We start from the raw sequence: 22,151 nt of genomic DNA, 5'->3' as shown, positions 1-22,151 counted from the left end.
GGGGGCTGGAGTTGTTGACTTCTCGAGATCCCTTTCAGCCCATCACTTCTATGAATCCATGACTATATTGAAAAAGCCCCTTAGAACACAGATGGGCAAGTGGATGGGTGGATATAATGGGTCTTCTAGGATTGAACAAATCTTCTAAACCAATTTGTCTCAACACAACAGGCCTTGTTTCCTCTCAATTCCATGCTCATAGGCACTGACTTCCCAAGCAGGAGGCTGGGATCTCCTCTCCAGTAGTATAGTCACTTATGCTCCTTCTGTTGAGAGCAGAGTTTGGCCCAGATAGTCCAAACAATCTCCCCAGCTGTCCTAGAGGCAGTTGAGACTCTTAGGTCACCTCTATTCGCCAAATAATCCACAATACATTCTGATTTTTGTCATATCCAATCCATTCTCTATGAGGTTAGCATCCATTGGGATCTCCTGTTGTGGGACTAATCAACACCCTCAACTTGAAGAGCTCACTTTTTGGTAGTTGCCTCATTGGGTGTTAAGATGCATTTGCTGTAGCTATTTTCTCAAACTCTGTTATGATGTGATTGTTTCTGTTTTTTCCACCCCCTGATTTTCAGGCAAATCAATGAGATGAAACAGAAAGAATATCCAAAAAACCTAACAGTCCAAATCCTCCTTCTGGATGCTGACAACTGTACTTCTGTGAGTAAAACTGAGAATCTACTCATCGACCAACACTGCATGGAGATCTAGAGTGGGTATGGGGAGGCTGTTATGCTGATAACGTATCCAGCATCCTTGCTAAAGTAGCTAGACCAGAGGTGGCCAACCTGAGCCTGAGAAGGAGCCAGAATTTATCAATGTACATTGCCAAAGAGCCACAGTTATACATCAGCAGCCCCCCATAACCCCCCCCCGCCATGCCCTCCGGCAGCCCCACCAATCAGCGCCTCCCCCTCCCTCCCCACACCTCCTGATCAGCTGTTTTGTGGCCAGCAGGAGGCTCTGGGGTGGGAGGGGGGATGAGCGAGGGCACTGCAGGCTCAGGGGAGGGGGCAGGGAGGGATGGAGTGGGGACAGGGCCTGCGGCAGAGCCAGGATTTGAGTAGTGAGCATCCCCTGGCACATTGGAAAGTTGGTGCCTGTAGCTCCAGCCCCAGAATCGATGCCTATACAAGGAGCTGCATATTAATTTCTGAAGAGCCACATGTGGCTCCGGAGCCACAGGTTGGCCACTCCTGAGCTAGGCCCTACTTGAGAAGGTGATTAAAGAGGACTCACAATCTATCCTCTGGATTCTTCCATTGGGAGCCCCTTTCAGAGACAGGTCAATTCAGGAAATTAGGAAGTGTTGGCTCAGGCATAACTAGCCTCACCAAAAAAGCTAGTTCTGGAGGTTATTTTTGGCCACCTGCTTTAATTTCTTTGCCTTGTGTTAGCCCTCCTCTTTAGTGGCTACAACTAGAGTAGTGCCTAATAACTCTCGTTTCTGGTGCAATAGATGGAATACTTTGTTCCTGGTAGATTCATTGGCAGGGTCACCTCGGTTTATCTGCTGGAGCATTTTCTTGCCTTTTTCATATTCCTGTCACTAAGTTCTGAGCTTCATGCCTGGCACATTGGTTCATCCTCACCTTATGATCGTCCTTCCCTCAGGAAAAGACTACAAAATCCCATTGCATTGCTAGAGTTCTGCACTGTGTTTCACTCCTGTGCTAACAGTGGAGCTACCAGTTTGGGTTTCATCTCTAGCAGCATGATGTTTAAGTCCCACTGGGATTCTGTGGTTTGCATTTCCATTGTGTTACTTTTGTGTGCCGTGTTAGAAAAGTGATAGAAAGAAGGTGGTGAGCATTGTTGTTCCATTGTAATATGATTGTGCTTAGGAATGATCCTACTGTATTCCCAGCTTGGTCCAAATCTTCCATGTCCAATAAAAATACCAGTGTATTATCAAGATAATAAATTAGCGGTAAAACCTTAACCTTCCTGGTGTTATCGTTGCTTCATGTTTGGCAATGTCAGACACTACCCTGCCTAAACAGGTGACAAGAAAGTAGCATCTTGCCTTGATTTTCAAGCCATGTGACAACATTACCAAACCTCAACCCTCGCCATTTCCAGCCCATTAGCTTTCTAAGTACTCTTTGTCTTCCTTGCCTAGACCACTACAATAAATGTGTCCAACACAGAAACGGCAGACAATGTGATCAAGAGGACAGCTAATCAGCTTGGACTTCCTGTAAGTAGCCACTGCACATCTTGCCAGATATTCTGTTGGAAAGTTGGCAACATCTGTTTTACAGTACGGTACAGATATGGTGGAGTCTGGTAAAAATTGACAATGACTGGCTGTAGTTAGCCATTAGAACACTAGTATTCTCCAGACTACAGAGAATATGTTTGTGCAGATATAAAGATTTATAAAAACACACCTCCATGTAATGGACCAAATTTGGGTAAGTAGATGCAACTCCATTGATTTCCAGAGACTTATACCCACTTCTGCCAGAGCTGATCTTGGCCAGGAATCTCCAAACAGTTATGAATAAAGCTGTGAAATTACTGAATAAATCATTGCTAGTATCAGCTGAGCCTTTGCTAACAGTAGCGGTCCATCACAATATTGAAAAGAGGCAAAACAATATCCCAATAGATTAATGCCAAGGGTAGCTGTGCAACACATTGACTATACATATATGTGAAGCCTCATTTCTTATTAATTATATTAAAAAATCATTTCTGTGGTGTCATAAATTAACATGCAACTTTACATACCCATAGTTCAGAGGTCGGCAACCTTTCAGAAGTGCTGTGCCGAGTCTTCATTTATTCACTGTAATTTAAAGTTTTGCGTGCCAGTAATACATTTTAATGTTTTTAGAAGGTCTCTTTCTAGAAGTCTATAATATATAACTAAACTATTGTTGTAGATAAAGTTAATAAGGTTTCAAAATGGTTAAGAAGTTTCATTTAAAATTAAATTAAAATGTAGAGCCCACCAGACTGGTAGCCAGGACCCAGGCAATGTGAGTGCCACTGAAAATCAGCTCGCATGCCGCCTTCGGCACCTGTGCCATGGGTTGCCTACCCCTGCCATAGCTAGTCATGTTCCTTGCCTCAGAGAGCTTGCAATCTAAGGCAGAAATGAATATTTCATCTCTTTCTTCAACTTGCATAATGAGTGAACACAAAATACTATGCAAGCCTGCTTGCACTTCATTATGCAAGCTGATGGGAGATAGGAAATACTTGTGTATGTGTGAACTTGAATAGCGATATTTGTAATCTGACATGTCAGTCAAGGCAAAACATAGAAACCTTCTGAACTTGAAGCTCGTACTGAGTGTTGCACTCACCCTTTTGTAGCCAGTAAATGCCACCGTTCCTGAGAGGTCTTGGAATTGAGTGATGATGTCTGATCAATATGTCAAGAGACTTCCTGACTCTGAGCCTTCTATGTGGATGTTGGGGAAACCCTAGTTTGTTTTCATCCTTCTGATTACCTTCCTCTCCCTCTCCTGAACCTTTAACCTTCCTCTGCATGTCAGACAAACAGATTCTGAGAGCTTGTCACTCTTAACCAGGTTGTTTCCCCAGATGTTTACAGCTATTCATTTTCTGACTCTTGGCCTGTTCCACTGTTACCTCTTCCAGTTGTTTTGTGTGCTGTGTCCAGCTGCTCTGGTCCTTCTTTTCAGTCCTTGGTCCCTTTTATATTTTTCCCTTCTCTTCCTCAATCCACAGGGTAGACCAAGTGACTACCACCTCTGGGTGATATCAGGAAAGGATGACCCTGCTTATCCCCTTATTGGTAAGAGCACTTCCATTTTTTCATTTAGGTATGCCAGCATGTAGGTGCTGATGTAGCAGGTCAGTGATGATGATGATGATCAATGAATAAGGGAAGCATCTCTGTCTCTTTGCAAAATCCATCTCAACCTGCATGCTGACTCTTTAAAGATCCTGTGTTGCACTCACAATCCATTGTTAAGAAATGCTGTGCACCCCTGGGTGTGAGCTCTTGGCATCTGTCTACCACTTTCAGTTGGTTGTTCCACACACACACAAAGGACTTGCCAGACTGGACTCTATCAATCTGGGCTGAGCATCTCCCACTAGGTCCTGAGTGCCTTCAGCTATTATTGACTTCTTGGGGAGCAAATCACACCCTAACACCTAAAGCATAACAAGGACTGTATTTAGCATGTTGTGTTAGATAGTAGCAATGGCTTTCAATCTTGCAGAGGAAGCAGGTCTTGGCAGGTAGGTAAGTGAAGGAAGAAGTGTTTTAAAATGTATTTGTTGGTCATGTTTAAGCCTGCTATCAAGAGCCCAAAGTATTAATGTTTCTTGTTTGGTATTTATTTTTCAAAGCAGTCCAGCTCAGATTTAAAGAAATTGTTTTTCAGGCAAGAGGTCATAGCCTATTAAGTAGACGGTTCATTTCACAAGGCTTTTTGTGTTGCTTTAGTCTGAATACCCACTCTAATCTCACAAGGAGACACAGGGCATTTGGGGAATTGTCCTTTGCAAATTGTTTACTTGAAAAGTTCCTTTTTTTTTTACAATTTCTGTTTAGATTATAAAAACTTTGGGAGGTTGGAAGGAAAATAAATGTGCATATTGGGGTTTCTGAGCCAGGGCACTATCAGGGCTTTACGTGAGATGATTTCAGAAATACATCACCACCAAACAAAATAAAACACTGTGTTTTGTCTTATTAATTCCAGGCATTAATCTTAGAAAGTACCGAAGCTGAAGTTTGCAAAAAAATATTTTTTTCATATTTGCATCATTGGCAAAAACAAGACAGTGAAGTAAGATTAAATGTACAATTAAAATTAGACAGGGTATTTACTTTGGCAAAGTGTATGAAACAAGTCTCTCCAATCTTTCCCATAGCAATTCATAACAAATTCTATTATTATGTATGACGCTGTGATAGAATCATATTTAGGGAAGGGCCATTTGGATAAAATAAGAATCAAACCCAACCTGAACTTTTTCTGAAGTTCAAAAAACTTTGGTTATTTGTTTTAGGTTTTATTTTAATATATGTTCAGATCTTTGCGGTTCCTGTCAGAGACCAGAATCCCCAAAATACCAGAAGGTACACTGTCCTCCTGATACTTTTAACATGACCAAAGCTATGAAGTACTGATCCTTTTGAAAGAGACAGGCTGCCCTTGCGCTACTCTCGTAAACACAGTCGGAATTCTATATGTGATCTAGCAATGGGGTGGGAACAAAGAATCACTCTGTGTTATTGCGTGTTACACAATGTCCAGATCAAAGTTGCTCTGAAGCATCTAAACCAGTGCTTCTCAAAGTCGGGCCACTGCTTGTTCAGGGAAAGCCGCTTGTCGGCCGGGCTGGTTTGTTTACCTGCTGTGTCCGCAGGTTCGGCCGTTCGCGGCTCCCACTGGCCGCGGTTCGCCGCTCAAGGCCAATGGGGCCTGCGGGAAGGGCGGCCAGTACATCCCTCGGCCCGTGCCACTTCCCGCAGCCTCCACTAGCCTGGACCGGTGACCACGGCCACTGGGAGCCACGATCAGCCGAACCTGCGGACACAGCAGGTAAACAAACCGGGTTGCATATCTGAACAGAACTTTTTAAGGTCCAAGCCTCATGTCCAATATTTTGACCAATATCCTGAGGGCTAAATTGATGATTAGCTACCTAGGCTAAATCTTTTGAGGTTCAATCATAACATGTAATGGCTTGAGTGATACCCCAATGGACAAATTTTGCACTTGGATACAGTCAGCTTCCAGTGACGCCTGTCAAAATGTATTTCATATGCAGCATAGTTGCAGAAGTATTGGTCCCAGGACATTAGAGAGACAAGGTGGGTGAGGTAATACTGTTTATTGGACCAACTTCTGCTGGTGAGAGAGACAAACTTTCAAGCTAAACTGAGCTCTTCTTCATTTCCCAGACCTGAAGAAGAGCTTTGTGTAGCTTGAAAGCTCATCTCTCTCACCAACAAAAGCTGGTCCAATAAAATATATTACCTCACCCACCTTATCTCTCTAATGTGTATTTCATCATTTTAAAAAGTAGTTACTTTCCCACTGTTGCTGAAATTGAGATGTGGTTTCCTTTCTGGATTCATTCTCCTCTAGGGTTTGAACACACTGGTTTGTTATTGCAGGCTTGCTCTTAAGAGCTTGTTATCATCATAAGATTGTATTGTAGGGTTGTTTATGAGCACTTAGCAGCAGACATTGGTTTGTGATTGTTGGTGTTTCTCGCAAGTGCTGTCTGAGCATGCTTACTTGTTACGGCCATTAGTGAAGGGAAGCACCTGCTGGATTTTTATTGTAGGGTAGCGTGTGAACACAGGGTAGTGAACGTTAGTATAGGATATGTACCCCCATAAAAACTCAGATGTGTGCCCAAAGGTAGACAGACCAAGCTTGATGCATGTCCCTTTGGTGTAAACAGTGTGTGAGCACAGGATAGTGAACGTTAGTATAGGCTATGTGCACCAGTTGGTTGATTGTAGAATACCTCGTGAACACAGGAATTCACACACTGGATTGCTGTTGTAGGGTAGCTTGTGAGTAGAGGGACACACATTCTGGTTTGTTACATAGAGGTGTGCACATAAAGTGTTATCTAGGGTGGCTAATGAAGATTGGGCTGGTGGCTTTTGACTGATTGATTGATTGATTGATTTTAAAAACAGTCCTGACATATTTATGGAGCGGGGGGGAGAGAATGTAATTAGTGACACCCCTATAAAAACACAGATGTGTGCCCAAAGGTAGACGGATCAGACTTGATGCATGTCCCTTTGGTGTCTGTTTAAAGTAAATAAAATTATATTGTCTTTCCAAATGAGATTGTATTCACATCTGATAATGTGAAACTATTAAAAAAAACAATTCTCCCCACCCTTCAGTGCATACATACACATGAGCTCACACACTCAGCAAGAGTCAGCCTCCATCCTTCAGGAACCTTTTTCGTATCTCCAATAGCCAGTATTATAATGTGTTACCAAACCCAGGAAGATCTTAAAGTAAACTTTCCACTTTCCACTGCCACTACAAATAAACAAGCTCAGAATGTGTGCCTCAGAGAGGGGTGTGTGGTTAGTAGATAGTGCACTGGACTGGGAGTCAGAAGAGAAGGGGGATCTATTCCCAGCTCTGCCACTGGCCAGCTGTGTGACCTTGGACAAGTCACTTTGCCTCTCTGTTTTCCCTCCCACCCTTGTCCATCCTGTCTGTTCATGTAACTCAAACCTGGGGCCTCTGAAGCTAAATGCATGAGCCTCAAGCCATATGGCTCTTAGCTAGGGCTGTAGAGTAGACTCATTAATCTCTCTCTAAGTGGTCTCAGTGTCACTTAAGGGGACAGAACACCACACCCAGGAGGTGTGTGGATTACATTTAAACTGTAAACTCTTCACAACGGGGTTCATTTCTCACTATGCATTTTGTGCAGTGCCTAGCACAATGGTGCCCAATCCTAGCTGGGGCCTCTAAGCACTACTGTACTTCAAATCTTAATAATGATGTGTTCCTCTGTATTCAGATTTGGGAAGGCTGAGGCATGAATGCCTAGTGAGGCCATCCAGCATATCATTTTAAATCTAAGAGTTGCTGCATTGATCTTTACACTCCTGTCTGCATTCTTCAAGGCAACTTCTCACATCTGAAAAAGCAACTGAACCTTCACTTTTATGATTCTCCTTTTTATCTTAGATTTCTTTTCCCCTACTGAATGTCGTGCTCGTCTAAGTTCCCTCTAAGCTGTGTGGCCATGCAGCAGCCTATTAAGCCCCGCGCAGGCACTCGGCTGCGGTGAAGAGAGATGCCTCTCCCCCAGCCCTGGACCTGCCACAGCGGGGAGAGGTGCCCCTCCCCCAGCCCCAACCCAACCCAGCCCTGCCCCAGAGCTGCTGCGGCCAGGGGAGAGGCGCCTATCCCGTGGCCCCAGCCCTGGAGCTACCGTGGCAGGGAGAGGCACCTATCTGCCCCAGCTCAGGTGCTGCTGCGGGGAGAGAGAGCTGGGGGGAGTCCTCCCTTCCCCCCTGTAGCCCCGGTGCAGCCTGAACCCCAAACCCTTCATCCCCAGCCCCACACCAGAGCCTTCACCCACAGCTGAAGCCCTCATCCCCTCTCTTCCCCTGCACCTGAACCCTCTGCCCCAGCCCTGAGTCACCTCCCACCCTCTAAACCCCTCAGCCCCACCCCCACCACATGAATTTTGTTATGTGCACCAATGTGGAGGTGATTTGTCACACATGACCTCCATATTGGTGCATATAACAAAATTCATTCCGCACATGCATGGGAAAAATTAGAGAGAACGCTGGTGCTCGTGCAAGGTTCTAGGCTGAAACCCTCTTCGGTCAAACTTTTCTCTTTACCCCAGAGCATGTGCAGCATTGGCACAGCAGAGCCAATTGGCTTCCCCAAATCCTTGCCACTCAGCAGTGCACCTCACCTCTGACCTAGAGGAAAGCACATCAAGGAGTAATAGCAGGGCTCAGTCTCCATGGCCCATTCAGTCCTTGGGCTCTCTGGTGAGATTGCCACCAACTCACTGCTGTGGAAGTTGAGAGATGTGGATGTCTGACCACTATAAACCAAACCGGGTCCCCTAATTGCTTTCACAGCATGAAATTCATGAGTTCTGCATCCTCACCTGGTCTTTCTGTGGCTCTTGTCGCAACAGGTCATGAGCATCCTTTCAGCATCATACTCAGCTGCCTCCGAGACTCTGTTGACCAGCACCAAGGAACCAACAACAACACACTCCTAGCTGATGGGACGGAGGCCACCATCCTGGATCAGCTTCCCAAGGACAGGCAGTGTCAGTTCATCCTGAAACCCAGGCCCCAAGCTCCCAGGCAGCTGAGGAGAGGTGAGAGCCCGGATGATACTGTGTGTCCCTTCAAAGGACTTGGGAGCTCTCCCTGTGGCAGTTGCTGACTTTCTGTTGCATTGTGTTTTTATTTTAGAGAGACACTCTCAGCTTGACTATATCTGCAGTGAAAGGAGGGTTGATTTTGTCCCTTCATAAATCAGAGCCTGTTCCTGCTCCCTCTAAACATACATTGACTTCAGCGGTAGCAGGACTTCACCCTTAACCATTACTCTGGCTCTCATTACCAAATTTTAGGTACTTGGTTAGCATTCAAAAGAAAGTTACGATCCCCTTGGATGAATTGCTATGCTCCACACACAGTGTCACCAAAGAGACCATATATAGCTCTCTGACCAGGTCTTCCCAAGAAGAATAGGAGACATGTTGTCTCTGAGGTCTTTGTTTATTGACTGGCTAATGGTTTACTGATGCCTTGAACTCAGCATGTAATAACATCCATGTTAGAGCCATTCAAATGATACAAGAATTATCCATGACAAATTTATTTGCCAATTGACAAAAAATGCGCCAGTGGTTTCTTTGATGAATATTATTTGACCCTCTGTAGAGCTGCACACGTAATAAAAAAGATGATTCACAGATAACATATTCACCAAGAGATAGAAGAAGCTAATCACTCAGGGCTGAATGCACAAAAGAAGTTAGGTGCTGAAGTCCGTGTTTTAGACACCTAAGTTCCAATTTCGGGTTCACTGTGATGAACAAAACTCCTGCTGAAACTTGAAAGTGCCTAAACTCACCTACCACCTAAGTTTTTGCACTGAAGTTTCCCTAGGTGCCTATGTTTCTCCCTCTGGGCATGTGCATGGCTGCCTGCCTGTGGGCATTCAGGGGCCTATCTCCTAAGTCCTGGAGTGATTCCCAAAACAGGGGAAGAGAGGCACTTGCCAGCCTAACTCACCGGATCTGATAGGTGTGCTCAGGGGCTGCCTACCAGATATGCCCCCCTTAGCTTACATGACGCAGCAGCCTCTCCCCCCCGTAACATTATTAACCCACAGTGCAACAGCTTCAACTTGGGAGACTGAAGGACTCCCTATACACAGCCCAGTGGGTAGGGCACTCACCTGAGAGGTTCAGATCCCTCTTCAAAGAGGGGAACTTGAACTGTTGCTCTCCCGCATCCCAGGAGAGTACCCTAACCACTGGGCTCCTCCTCTCCTCCATCTCCCACCTGCATGTTGCTAAGATGGTACAGGCTCCTTAAATCAAAAGGGGGTTCCCAGCTACGAATCAGAAACAGAGTTAGGCGCCTCCCTGCAGCTTGGACTTAGGCGCCTATCTCTTAGAAAGGGGTGGAGATTAGTACCCACCCACCCCCACCCACCGCTGGCTCCCCGCCCAGCCTGCTGGCTTTTGTGACTTGCATTCTAAGGTGGCTAGCTCTCCCCCGTCACTGTATAGGAGCCTAGGCACCTAACTCGGGCGTTGTGAATAGCAGTGATTTCCCCAGGCCCCTAAAAGTGACACGTTGTGGCACACAGCATCACAGCGCCTAACTCCTTTGGAGCATTCAGCCCTCAAAGTGCTAGGGAATATGCCCACTCGCTGCACTGCGGTAAGGAGACACATGACTGCCCAGCCCTTCTTCACCGCAGATAAATGACTGTTGTTATTATTACTAACGTTTATTATGGTAGTGCCGAAGGGCCAGCCAAGAATGGGCCCCATCGTGCTAGACGCTGTCTGTGCGATGGTGTGTTTGTGAACTATTTGCTCTGTGGGTTTTCATTGGGTGACTGACCTTACTCTGCCCACTGGATTTAAGAGACTTCTCCCAGTCAAGACTCCCATATAGTTCCAGTCCATGACATAGGAACTTTGACATTACATGTCCCTGTAATAGATATGAACCCACCTGCATGACTCTGACCCCCACCCCATGGCTAATGCACAGTCCTTGCACAATGAGCACACTGTAACGCAAGGGGCTCTTGGCTATTTCAGAATCCTTGCAGAAACATACCAAGAGGAAGAAATCTTTGATTGACTGGGCTTTGCGCCGGACCACCAGCACCCCCACAGGCAGCCCAGTATCACATTCTCCCCCCACCCCACGGAAACTCTTCGGCCTGTCTTTGTCCTCTGTGTGTCCTGATGGAATCCTCCCCAAGCCTATTATGGTAAGAGGGGGGGTTATGTCATGAATCCCAGCATGAGTTTGACTATATCATCTATCAACCCACCTCTGTCTCAGTCATCTGTGGTATCTCTGAGGCTCCCGTCACTCAGGTGTGTATGGGGGGAGGAGGAGTAGTCCTCTCTTGTGCTATAACATTGATTCAGTACTCATTCAATATCATGAACAAAAGCATCCCCTACAGAGTCACCCATAGCACTTCCTGTACCATCTAGGTTTCCTTGAGGATCTCCTATCTAATGCTGACCAGCCTTAGCCCTGCTTAGTTTGTGAGGTCTGACACAATATGGGTTCAGATGATAAACCCTTCTAAATCTATCTTGGGGCTGGGCTTTCTCCTAGGACATGCTGCTCCTGCTGTACCATGAAGGTCCCTCCACAAGGGGCATTTTCAGGCGCTCCGCCAATGCCAAGATCTGCAAGGAACTGAAAGAGAAATTGAACTCTGGAGATGATGTCCAGATGGATGGCGAGTCAGTCTTTGTGGCTGCAGCAGTCATCACTGTAAGTTACTCCAAGCGATACTGCCCTCTGGGCTAAAACCATACCCTAGCACAGCACTTTGCATTCAGTGAGGGGAGTAACATGATCCTGCCAGCCAGGGGAAAGCATTTTTAATTGGGCACATTCTGCATACCCCACCCCCATCTCATGGCTGGGTACATGTAAGAAAGGAGACATGCCCCTGCATGAATGGAGATTTGCTGCCTTAATGGTCTTTAACATGCAGAAAGAAATATTGCCCTCAGGCCAGTATCCCTTTTTGTACCTTCTAATGCAGTGGTTCTCAAACTTTTGTACTGGTGGCCCCTTTCACATAGCAAGCCTCTGAGTGCAACCCCACCCCCCTTATAACTGAAAAACACTTTTTATATATTTAAGACCATTATAAATGCTGGAGGCAAAGTGGGATTGGGGATGGAGGCTGACAGCTCACAACCCCCCATGTAACAACCTCGTGACCCCCTGAGGGGTCCCGACCCCCAGTTTGAGAACCCTTGTTCTAATGCAAAACTACAGCAAAACCTCAGGCAGCAAGGGGTTAAAGAGATCAGGGCTGTGTCTGCACTGCAGAGTTAACTTGAATTACCTGCATTCAAGTTATTCCTGTCAAGTTAACCTAGCTCAAGTGCAAGCAGCCACACTGCAGTACAACATTCGAGCTGCTGTGTCCACACGGCACTGCTCTCATTGGTGTATGTCGCTAGGACTTTGGGAGGTTCTTTGTGCTACAGCAAGTGGAGCTGCTCTGTGAATTATTTCCCAGTGAATTGTGGAAGAACTTGTGGGAAGGCACTGGAGGACTGAGGTGTAAATGAGATGAGAATAGTTCAGGCCTGCACTTGAAATGTGTTCCCAGTTCTCCACTTGTTGGCCAGCCTACAGGGTAGAAATCTCCCCAGGTCACTGTTTGCTTGAGCGGGGAATTCAGACTGATTCCAATTCAAGCCATATATTAGGCTGTGGAATAGTATCCCAAGGGAAGTGGTAGAAACCCCATTGTTTGGACATTTAAATATGGACTAGACAAACCTCTGGTAAATGTACAGTACTATGGAGAATAATCCAGCTCTGGCCAATGGATGGATTAGATGGTCCTTTTTCTTCTACGATACACAGACCAAGTCTGTTTGCAGTGCTGCATGCATGGGGAGCAGGGAGGCCTTGTGGGAATTGATTTGTGTCACGTTTCATTTTATCTTATGTTTAATAAAAATGAACGTTTATGCATCATGAAACAAACGATTCAAAACTGACCAGACTACTCTGCATATATATATTTAATTCAGGATTTTCTACGAAATATACCTGATAGTGTTCTATCCTCAGACATGCACGGGCTGTGGATGGAAGCCGTGGACACAGTAAATCGAGGGCATAAGATTGAAGCCATCAAAAGGTATGTAAATGTCCCACTGTGTCTCTCTTGGGGAGGCATGTATCATTTCCACCCACACAGCATAGTTACCATGTTCTAAGAGACTCCTCATATTGCTCTAGGCCAGCTCACTGCTCTTGATCCACTGGCTGCTGATGCCTATGAATGCCAGTTGCTAGCAGAGTTGGTCAGAACATTTTCATCAAAACAATTTTTAGTGAAAGATGTTGACATTTTTGACAAAATTGTTCATGAGATTTTTTTTTTCTTTACCAAACCTCCGCCCTGCCCCCTACCCAAAAAAAATAATCTTTTCTGATGACCAGTCGTAATTACTAGAATTCAAGCAAAGAAACGACAGTGATTTCAGTGGTACCATTGGGTATAAATGGAATTAGATGCTTAACTATGGTGGTTCTTTCTTGCATGCACAAAGTTAAAACGATAGCCACATCAGTGTGATGGTCAGGAAGGAGTAGCCTGCCAGACATAGTATCAGGGACCTGATGCGTTTATTTACCTGCCTCAGACTGGCACATTGAGCAGGACTTGTGCATTAGCATCACATGGGCATAACCTATATGTCAAATCTCTTCCTATACCTGGCTGAGCACAGGGGAGGGGGTTTAAACGGGAAGTTTGGCTGGTCCTCCTTCCCCTCAGATCTCTGTACCATAAGTCCTAGCAAAATGCATCACTGTCCATACTGCTGGCATTGGTCTGTATGTGTGTCCTCCAGCATCTGCTGAGGCACTATGGACTAAAGTCCAAATTTTCCCAGAATGCATTAGACAGCATGGTAGGTGTGAATGCACAAACATGATAGCGACATAACTGTGTGGCGAATGTAACTCAATCCTATTTGTTGTAGAGGGGTCAGCTGAGAGTGTCACAAACAGGTTACAAAAATGCCATTGTACCTGTAGTATAGGCAGGGTTTTTGAAAGTCAATTGTCATTTTGGGGGACCAGGTTTTACAAGCTCCTTGTTTTGCTTTGTTTCTTTTCCCTGGACAGTTTGGTGAAGCAGCTCCCAGAAGCCAACCTCATTTTACTCAGACACCTGTTCGGAGTCCTGCATCAGATTGAGCAGAATTCAGGGGAGAATCAGATGAATGCATTTAACCTGGCTCTTTGCATAGCTCCCAACATGCTATGGCTTCCTAGCCCCACTGGGCCTGAAGAGGAAAGCAGGTCTACAAAAAAGGTAAATACTCTTGGTGGGATTCTGCCCATGATTTTCTTCCCGTCTCCTATGACATATTCCTCTGCGGCCTACAAAGGAACTATAGGGTAAAACTACTTTAGGTAAGTAGTAATTTACCCCCTTTACCTCCACCACCCTGTGCAGATTGTTGTGGGGTGACTTGGCCACCGAGGTTCTTCAGGGATGGAGGCACCAAAAGAAGTCATGATCTGCTCTAACAAATGGACTTCCCTGCTGGACATCTTGTGCTGGGAGTGGCTAGGAGGGCACTTAGCATCACGAACTGTGTCCCCATCTGAACTATCTAATAATGGTGGCACTATCCTGCAGAGAGGAACAAATCTAACGTCAGGACACACATTGCCTGTGAGATGATGACAATAATAATTAGGACCACAGGATTTGCTGTATCAGCTCACACTTCTTTAGTCCAGCTTCTTGCCTCCAGCTATGACTAATACACAAGCATCCAAGCTAGAAGAGATGCTTCCTAGCTTTCTGAGCCAAAAAGAAGCTTCTGGATTAAGTGTTGCGTTTGTGCAGAGAAAGGCATCATCATATTTTCTCCCTGGGCTAATTTGTCTTGGAGGATAATAGAGGTGGATATATTTTCCCCAAACTGACCCTAGTGTTTCCTCTCCTTTGGCAGGTGGCCATGTTAGTGCAGTTCCTGATTGAAAACTCAGCAGAAATTTTTGGAGGTGACATCACTTCGCTGTTTCAAAGACCAGACAAAGAAAAGTCAAAAAGCTCTGAGGATTTCCTGGGTAAGGCTGTGGCACTTCCCCAGAGATGTCTGGTCACTCACAACCACTGTCAAATGCCTCTTACAAAGAAGACTACAATTCCCACACTCTTTGTCCAGTGGAAACTAAAAGAGGGGACTCATTCTCAGCCAGTCCTTTCCCCTTACTTCCTACCTATGTTTTGACGAGGGCATTGGAGGATGCAGGCACAGCACCTCGGATATGCATCCCTATTTGGCTGGCTTCCCCCTTCTCCATTACCCTGCTGCTGTTTCCAGCTCCTCCAGGTTTGACAGACAGACAATTTGCCTCAGAATTCATGGAGCAAGCACCATTTCCCAACAGCCTTTTTTATTTTATTTTTTAAAGTGAAACAGTTTAAACCGATTTTCTAAAATTAGACTTAGTAGGTCAGAATTTAAAGGGATCCATGTGCCTCTACTGAATACACACAGACTGTGGTCTAATGATGAGAGCCTGAGTCTTGTGAGCCAGGATTCTGGAGTTCCATTTCCACTTCTGCCACAGACTTGCCTGGGTAGCCTTGAGAAAATCATTTCCCCACTCCAGGCCTCAGTTTCCGCAACTGTAAAACACGGAAGTCTTGTGAGAATTAATTAATTAATTAACATTCATAAAGCACTTGAAGATCTGCAAAGGGCAGGTACTCGGTTGTTTCAGTTGTAGTAGTAAATGCAGTAGAGTATGGCTGCAGTTTGAGCTGGGGGGGGTGAGAATCTGCGATGCTGGACACACACTCAGGACAGCTGGCCTTTCCTGCCACTTGCACCACCACAGCTACCCTCTATTTTTAGCGCACTCGCTCAATCAGAGCTAGCATGGGTTTGTCTCCTCAAGCTGGGTATCGCCTCCAGCTGTAGGTGCAGACATAGTCTTTGGTACCTAGTTAATAGGCACTTTGGCAGGTAGATAGGACCACAGATAATTATGTGCATTTCTGTAGAATTGCAAAGAGTTATTTTGCATTCTCTCTGCATGTCTTCCCCAGGTATTGGCATGGCTCAGCACACTGATTCCTCTGATGAGATGGAGTTTGCTGCCTGTGACCAGGAAAGACCAAAGCATCATCGCGTGCCTGAAGCCGTCTCCATGTTTGACCCGTCCAGTGGTTTGTTACTTGAAGAGGAGCAGGAAGATTGGGATCTGTTTAGTGAGATCACCGCCTGCTACCAAAGCAAAACCAGGAAGAATGCCAGCGCAGACAGCTATGACCTCCTCGAGGAAGAGGGCTCCTTCTGCTCCATTGACTCGATACGTTCACTGAGTCCTGCGAGGGATCGGTGCTCTTCTGAGCCCAGTGTCTGCCTCAGCTCTCAGGTCCTGGCCCAGTGCCATGAGCCGGTGGCCCGCCAGTCCAGCTGTGATGCCACCATCATGCATAGTCACAATGATTACATCCAGAGGCTCAAGCAGCTGCAGCTGGAGAGCCAGAAGCTGATTGATGAAGGCCTGAGCCCTGGGCTGAATAAGACCAGGCAGAATTTCTGGCAATCACCTCAGACCAGCTCTAGGGTGAAGAAGCTCAGCCTTCAGAAAACCAGCCTGTCCAACAGGTCCAGCTTCTCCAGCCTTTCCTCGACCACCACTTCCCCTTCAGCCTCCTCACTAAGCTCCTTAGACAGCGCTTTCTCCTACTGCTCTGAGTCCTCAGCCTTCAGCCCCACAGATGTCTCCTCCCTGCCTTTCATGTTTGGCACTTCCACCCGACTCCATGCCTTGTCTCCAAAGACAGCACAGAGGTCCCTGAAAGAATGGAAAAAGCCCTTGACATCTCCTTTGCCCTTGAACCCTTGTGACTTGGACTCATGGAGCAAGTCTGAGCAGAGAGACATGGGGAGCAGTCATACCATTGGGGAAGTGAAGGGCTTTGTGCCCATCAATGGGGCAGCCATGGGAAGCCTGTTAAATGAGAGTGACTGGGAGGAAGAGGAAAGACAAGTGAGATGTGCCAGGGGCTCTGGACAAGCTCTCAGAAACCAATGTTATTTCAAGGAGTCTGAATGTAAAACAGGCCCCCTCACTCATATCCCAACCAATGAGAGCTCATCAGCGATTGGCCAGCAAGGGCCCAGGGAGAAATCAGTTAAGCACATTGAGATAAAAAGCCCAGAGGTTTCCCCTCCCAGGCAGGAAAGCCTGAAGCGCACCAAGATAACCTTTTACATGGCCCCAAATAAAGGAAGCCCACAGGGGTCTCCAATGGAACAGGAGGATGAGAGTTTCTCAGTGAGCGTCCATAGCACCAAATCGAACAGCAGCAGTGACCAAAACATGTCCAAGAGCCAACAAACAGTAAGAGTCCATATACCCCAGACAGTGTTTTATGGGCAGAACACCCCTTTGGTGCTGCAGTCTGTCTCCAGGAGATACCATCACGAAGCAACGAGCCAGCGGCTGCAGGTGGAGTGCAAAGAGACTCCCCAAAGCATTCCCCCTGCAGAGGGGCTGATGGACGATGCTCAGCAAGTGGCATCTGCCAAAAGCCACAGGAAGAGCATCAACGCCTTCAGCCACACCATCCGCATCATCCTCCCGGCCTCCATCCGCAACACCGTCAGGGAATACTTCAAGCACGATGAGGCTAAGAACTGCCATGCAGCGGATGCAGAAGCTGTGGAGAGCGAACTCATCCGGGGCAGGGTGGAGTGGCTCAAAAGCCAACCACATGCGGATGCATCTCCAGAGGAGTGCAAGACAGTGGCATTTGCAGAAGAGACATTTGTCTAGGAGAGGAGAGAGTGGGACCTGTGACTGTTTTTTATAATGCGTGCTGGGAAAATGTTCTGTAAAATACAATCAAGGTGTGAAGAATCTTACAGACTGTGTGGGTCAATAAGTGTGAAGTGATGCTAATGTGTAATTAATGTTTGGGTTTGGGGTTTTTTTTTTATTCTTTGCTACCTTTTTTCTACAAAAGGTACTTAACTGACCAGTGCCCAGTGGGCTGAATCCTCCCCTAGAGTTTTAAATTAATTGAATTGTACAGAGACCTTCATCTGAATTTCAAGCTCTCCTGATTTTGCCTCAAGTCATAGGTGTGTGTGGGTGAGTGGAGGGCTTGAACAGAGAACTTATCTTACATTTCATAAAAAAAAATCATGGTGGATCCTTGACAGTGGAGCAAAGCTTTGAGTCACTCTGCAAATTTTTTAAGTTTGTACAAAACTCCACAATGTTGTTAATTTTTTGTCACCAATGTTTATTGAAATCCAAAGTATGATGCTTCACCCCAACTCAAAATGCACAGCTAGTTCTTCTTTCTCTAACCTCCTTGTCCCCCCCATAGTTTGGCTTAAAATTGAAGGGTTTTCTTTGTTGACTGAGGCTGGGATTTCCAAGGCACCTAAGGGAATCAGTTGCCCAATTCCCATTGAGTTAAAGGATTAGGCACCTTGAAAATTGCAATGTTAATCTGTTATCGTTCATCCATTTTCTCTTCTTCTGGCTTCGCCCAGCAAGTATTTGGTTCAGATCCTCAGCTTGTGTAAATGGTTGTGGCTCCACTGTCTTCGATGGAACTACAGTAGAACCTCAGAGTTACGAACATCTGGGGAATGGAGGTTGTTCATAACTCTGAAATGTTTGTAACTCTGAACAAAACGTTATGGTTGTTCTTTCAAAAACTTGCAACTGAACATTGACTTAATACAGCTTTGAAACTTTACTATGCAGAAGAAAAATGCTGCTCTTAACCCTCTTAATTTAAATGAAACAAACACAGAAACCGTTTCCTGACCTTCTCAAATGTTTTTAAACTTTCCCTTTATTTTTTTAGTAGTTTATATTTAATACAGTGCAGTACTGTACTGTATTTGCCTTTTTTTTTCTTTGCTGCTGCCTGATTGCATACTTTTGGTTCCAAATGTGGTTGACTGGTCAGTTTGTAACTCTTATGTTCGTAATTCTGAGGTTCTACTTTATGACAATTTACACTAGCTGGGGGTCTGCTTCTTGGTTCTTCTCAGCAAGTGGCTGGTCCTATATAAGTGTCCTGGACAAAATAATTATTTCCTGGGGACTTTAACTGATGGTGAAATTTCAAGAACTCCCTTCTCAGGTATAGAGGCAGTGAATGTGGGGATCCTAATTAAATCCTTAACCATTCTTAGGAGGAGTTGAGTGTGGTTTGGTTTTGGCATGATGTCCAAGGAGTTGTGGAAGTAGTTGAGAAGTGTTGCCGAGTAGATACTGAAGTAAGATCCTCTCTGGCCAGAAAGCTGCCATGCAGTCCAAGTACTGGACTACATATGGCTGAAAAAACAGCAGCTGCTAGACAGTTACAGCTTCCCCCGAGTAGTGATTAATTCCCACTCAGTGAAGTGTATGCACCAATGTGTCGACTGACTGCAGCAGGCCTGGATCTGGGGATAAGTACAAATGATGTGAATTTTAGAGAGGATTTAATAATGAAGCTGCCAGTGATTCATCAGGACAGGAAACGTGAAAACATAGCCTCAGAGCATCTGAACCACTGCATTCAATGAGCCTGTCCTGAAATCCTCAGCTAGGTCAGACCCATTCAAACTTATTTGGAAGTTAAGGATGCTGCATCTCACTTCCAAAGAGGCTGAAGCCTTAGTTTGATGGAGGTTAAGACTCGCAGGTTTCTATAGATGGGAAAAGTCACAGAGGTTGAAGTTTTTTGGATGTTTGGTTTGAATGTTTTGCAGGAGTTTCCAAAGCTGGTCCCCACACTGCCACACCCATCATGTTAAAGTAAAAGTAGGGAGGGCAGAGAAGAGAAAAGCAGAGCCCAAGGAATTTGTGCATCTCTGTTCACTGCTTTAGGGCCTGATCCTTCACAGTGCTAAGTGGTTCCTACAAGCGACTGAGCACTTCCCTTTCCCACTGCTGGAGCTGCTCAGCACCTCACAGGGTAGGACCCTAATGCAGAGGGAGGTAATGTCTAATCAGTACAAATCACCATCACCGCTCTGATCAATGCCCCTGGAAATCACTAGGGAAGAAGCTTGTCCCATGCTCTTTGGCTGTTCCTGGTAAATTACATGTCATCAGAGGAGAAGGTGAGCACAATAGCCCATTTTCCAAGGTGTACTGAGCTCAGTTGGGTACATGTAGCTTTTGACACAATCTGTGGCTCCTCTTATTCCTGGTTTCAGAGTAGCAGCCGTGTTAGTCTGTATCCGCAAAAAGAACAGGAGTACTTGTGGCACCTTAGAGACTAACAAATTTATCTAGCCCACGAAAGCTTATGCTGAAATAAATTTGTTAGTCTCTAAGGTGCCACAAGTACTCCTGTTCTTATTCCTGGTTCACCTTGATGGCCTTTGCCTGATGAAAGATGTATATAATTGTACTACAAAACGCCCACTATCGTTTCCCTCACACATGCTCACTGAAGAGATGTTCACCTTCTTTTCCCAAGCTATGGTTGTAATTATTTCAATAAAAGAAACACAGCTTTGTTTGTCATGTAATGCCTGGCGCCCGTCTAGTGTTTCCTTGTCTTTAGTTTTACAGTAGTTAGTGCTGGGTAGAGGCGCTGGATTGACAGCCCTGGGATTGATGTTTTCTCTTGCTCCAGAGTCCATATATGGTCTGAGCAGCAGCAATACAAACTTCACAGACACACAAACACTGAGCCCAGCCCAGTGAGCTGGAAGGCCCCTCCTCCAGGAGTAATGTTGCATCCCCATGGCCATTCTAGCTACCTAGTTACTTCTGTAGCCTTTAGCACTATAATACCTGAATTCCAACCCAAGGAATGGACAGACTAGAAAAAGGGCCAAGCATGGTGCCAACTCTTCAGTAGGAGCCTACACTTGTCTATGTGACATCTGTTTGTGCCCTGGCTCCTCGCAGCTCTGACTATCTAGCCACAAGAGGAGAGGCAAAATGCTGTGATGTCATTGTTGGATATGACAGACAGCCATACAAGCTGAGCCCCTTCCCAATGTTAATGCATTTATCCTCACCCTATACCTGGCGCATAGGGGGACTCAATAAGCTCCCTTTACAGATGGACAATAAAGAGTAAGTGACTTGCCCAAGGTCACTGACCCTCCTTCCTTCCAGCCCTTGGCCTCTCCATTGAGAAAGGTGCCAGTTGTGTGTTTGTGCTGTGGATGTTTGGTCACTGGGCTCTGGACTAAGACCAATCATTTCATTTCAAAGCACTCACTGAATCTCTGTGAGACGACTGCAACTTTAGGTCACTTCGGCTGTAGCGTAGATTTCAGTCAGGCCACTAAACATTACGTGAGCTCTGGAGCCTAGTCGTCTGAGCCATCCAGTATGCTTCCGTTTTATGTTGTAACTGTCACAATTGGGCCAGATTAATCCCTGACAACGAGGCTGTTACACCAGGGAAGAATTTGGCCATTTCGATGGCTGTGAAGCTGTCATGATCTCCCTCACAAATTACTTTTCACTGACTTATGAAAGCAATCAGAACTATTCAGCTTGTCTGACTTTAGCACTTGACTTTAATCAGCATAGACAATCTGTTTGTTATTCTTTGTGAAGGCTGCACTTTAAGCCCAAGAGCTATTGATATTTGTGTAGAATGGCACAATTTTGGCAGCAGTGGTTCATTTCCACTGCTGATGATTGAGGAAAACAGTTTCTCTTGGCACGTACCCTGGGAGGTGTAGGGAATCACTAGCTTGCTGAAAAAAGTTTAGCAGAACAAGTGTATTATTGCAATGCAATAAAAGTATTGCTATTAGATGAACTGCATTTCTGTGGTGGCTATTGAGAAACCTGCAGAGGCTACAGTGAAATGAGTCAGCCCTTGTTGACGTGTCCTAAGTTCCCCTTTCAAGGCAGGTGAAAAAGTCATAAAAATTGAGACCGGAGTTAATCTGTACTTGGCGGACCAGAAGTTAATCTGTACTCCAAACAGTTTAATGAATAGTAAACGGGTCTAGTGGCTGAGCTGTTCGCAGTCCAAACAAGGAGTTTTGGCAGAACCTCTCAATCCAGAGCCTTGGCCAAATGCAGAGCAAAAGCTTTCAAGTCTGTGTCACATAAAGACACTAAGAATAATTCTGCTGACATTTCAGCAAGTTTAAAGAGCTAGCGTCAAGCTCAGGAGGCTCAAACTAGGTCCTTTGCTCTCTTGACCTAGGCATGTCAGGTCTGGGTGGTTCTCCCTGTATATTTTTCCAAACAAAGACTGGGGGGGCAGGGGAATAGGAGAAAAACTTTCAATAGCTCAGTCCTGTGAAGCAAACCTAGAATAACAAGCCACGATGCAGCGACCCAGTGTGCTACCAGAGACCAGCACAAGCAGGCCTACGTTGTGAACAACTCTCTATGCTGCCCT

At 45.7% G+C, this 22,151-nt stretch overlaps 1 protein-coding gene across 2 annotated transcripts in view; it reads left to right on the top strand.

Annotated features, from left to right (window-relative positions):
* LOC123376801 (rho GTPase-activating protein 20-like) overlaps positions 1-21,324 on the top strand; it is a 94,072-nt gene extending 72,748 nt beyond the window's left edge. For both annotated transcript variants that reach the window (XM_045029017.1, XM_045029016.1), the window contains exons 6-15: positions 582-666; positions 2,129-2,206; positions 3,712-3,778; positions 8,659-8,847; positions 10,819-10,994; positions 11,354-11,515; positions 12,802-12,911; positions 13,907-14,096; positions 14,746-14,863; positions 15,852-21,324. In XM_045029017.1, the coding sequence (XP_044884952.1) occupies positions 582-666; positions 2,129-2,206; positions 3,712-3,778; positions 8,659-8,847; positions 10,819-10,994; positions 11,354-11,515; positions 12,802-12,911; positions 13,907-14,096; positions 14,746-14,863; positions 15,852-17,590 (2,914 nt within the window). In that variant the 3' untranslated portion in view covers positions 17,591-21,324. The remainder of the gene's footprint in view (positions 1-581; positions 667-2,128; positions 2,207-3,711; positions 3,779-8,658; positions 8,848-10,818; positions 10,995-11,353; positions 11,516-12,801; positions 12,912-13,906; positions 14,097-14,745; positions 14,864-15,851) is intronic.
* Positions 21,325-22,151: the final 827 nt, after the last annotated feature.

Source organism: Mauremys mutica, chromosome 9, assembly GCF_020497125.1.
Source record: "Mauremys mutica isolate MM-2020 ecotype Southern chromosome 9, ASM2049712v1, whole genome shotgun sequence".
In the NCBI taxonomy this organism is placed as follows: domain Eukaryota; kingdom Metazoa; phylum Chordata; order Testudines; family Geoemydidae; genus Mauremys; species Mauremys mutica.
This window is presented reverse-complemented; position numbering and strand designations above follow the sequence as displayed.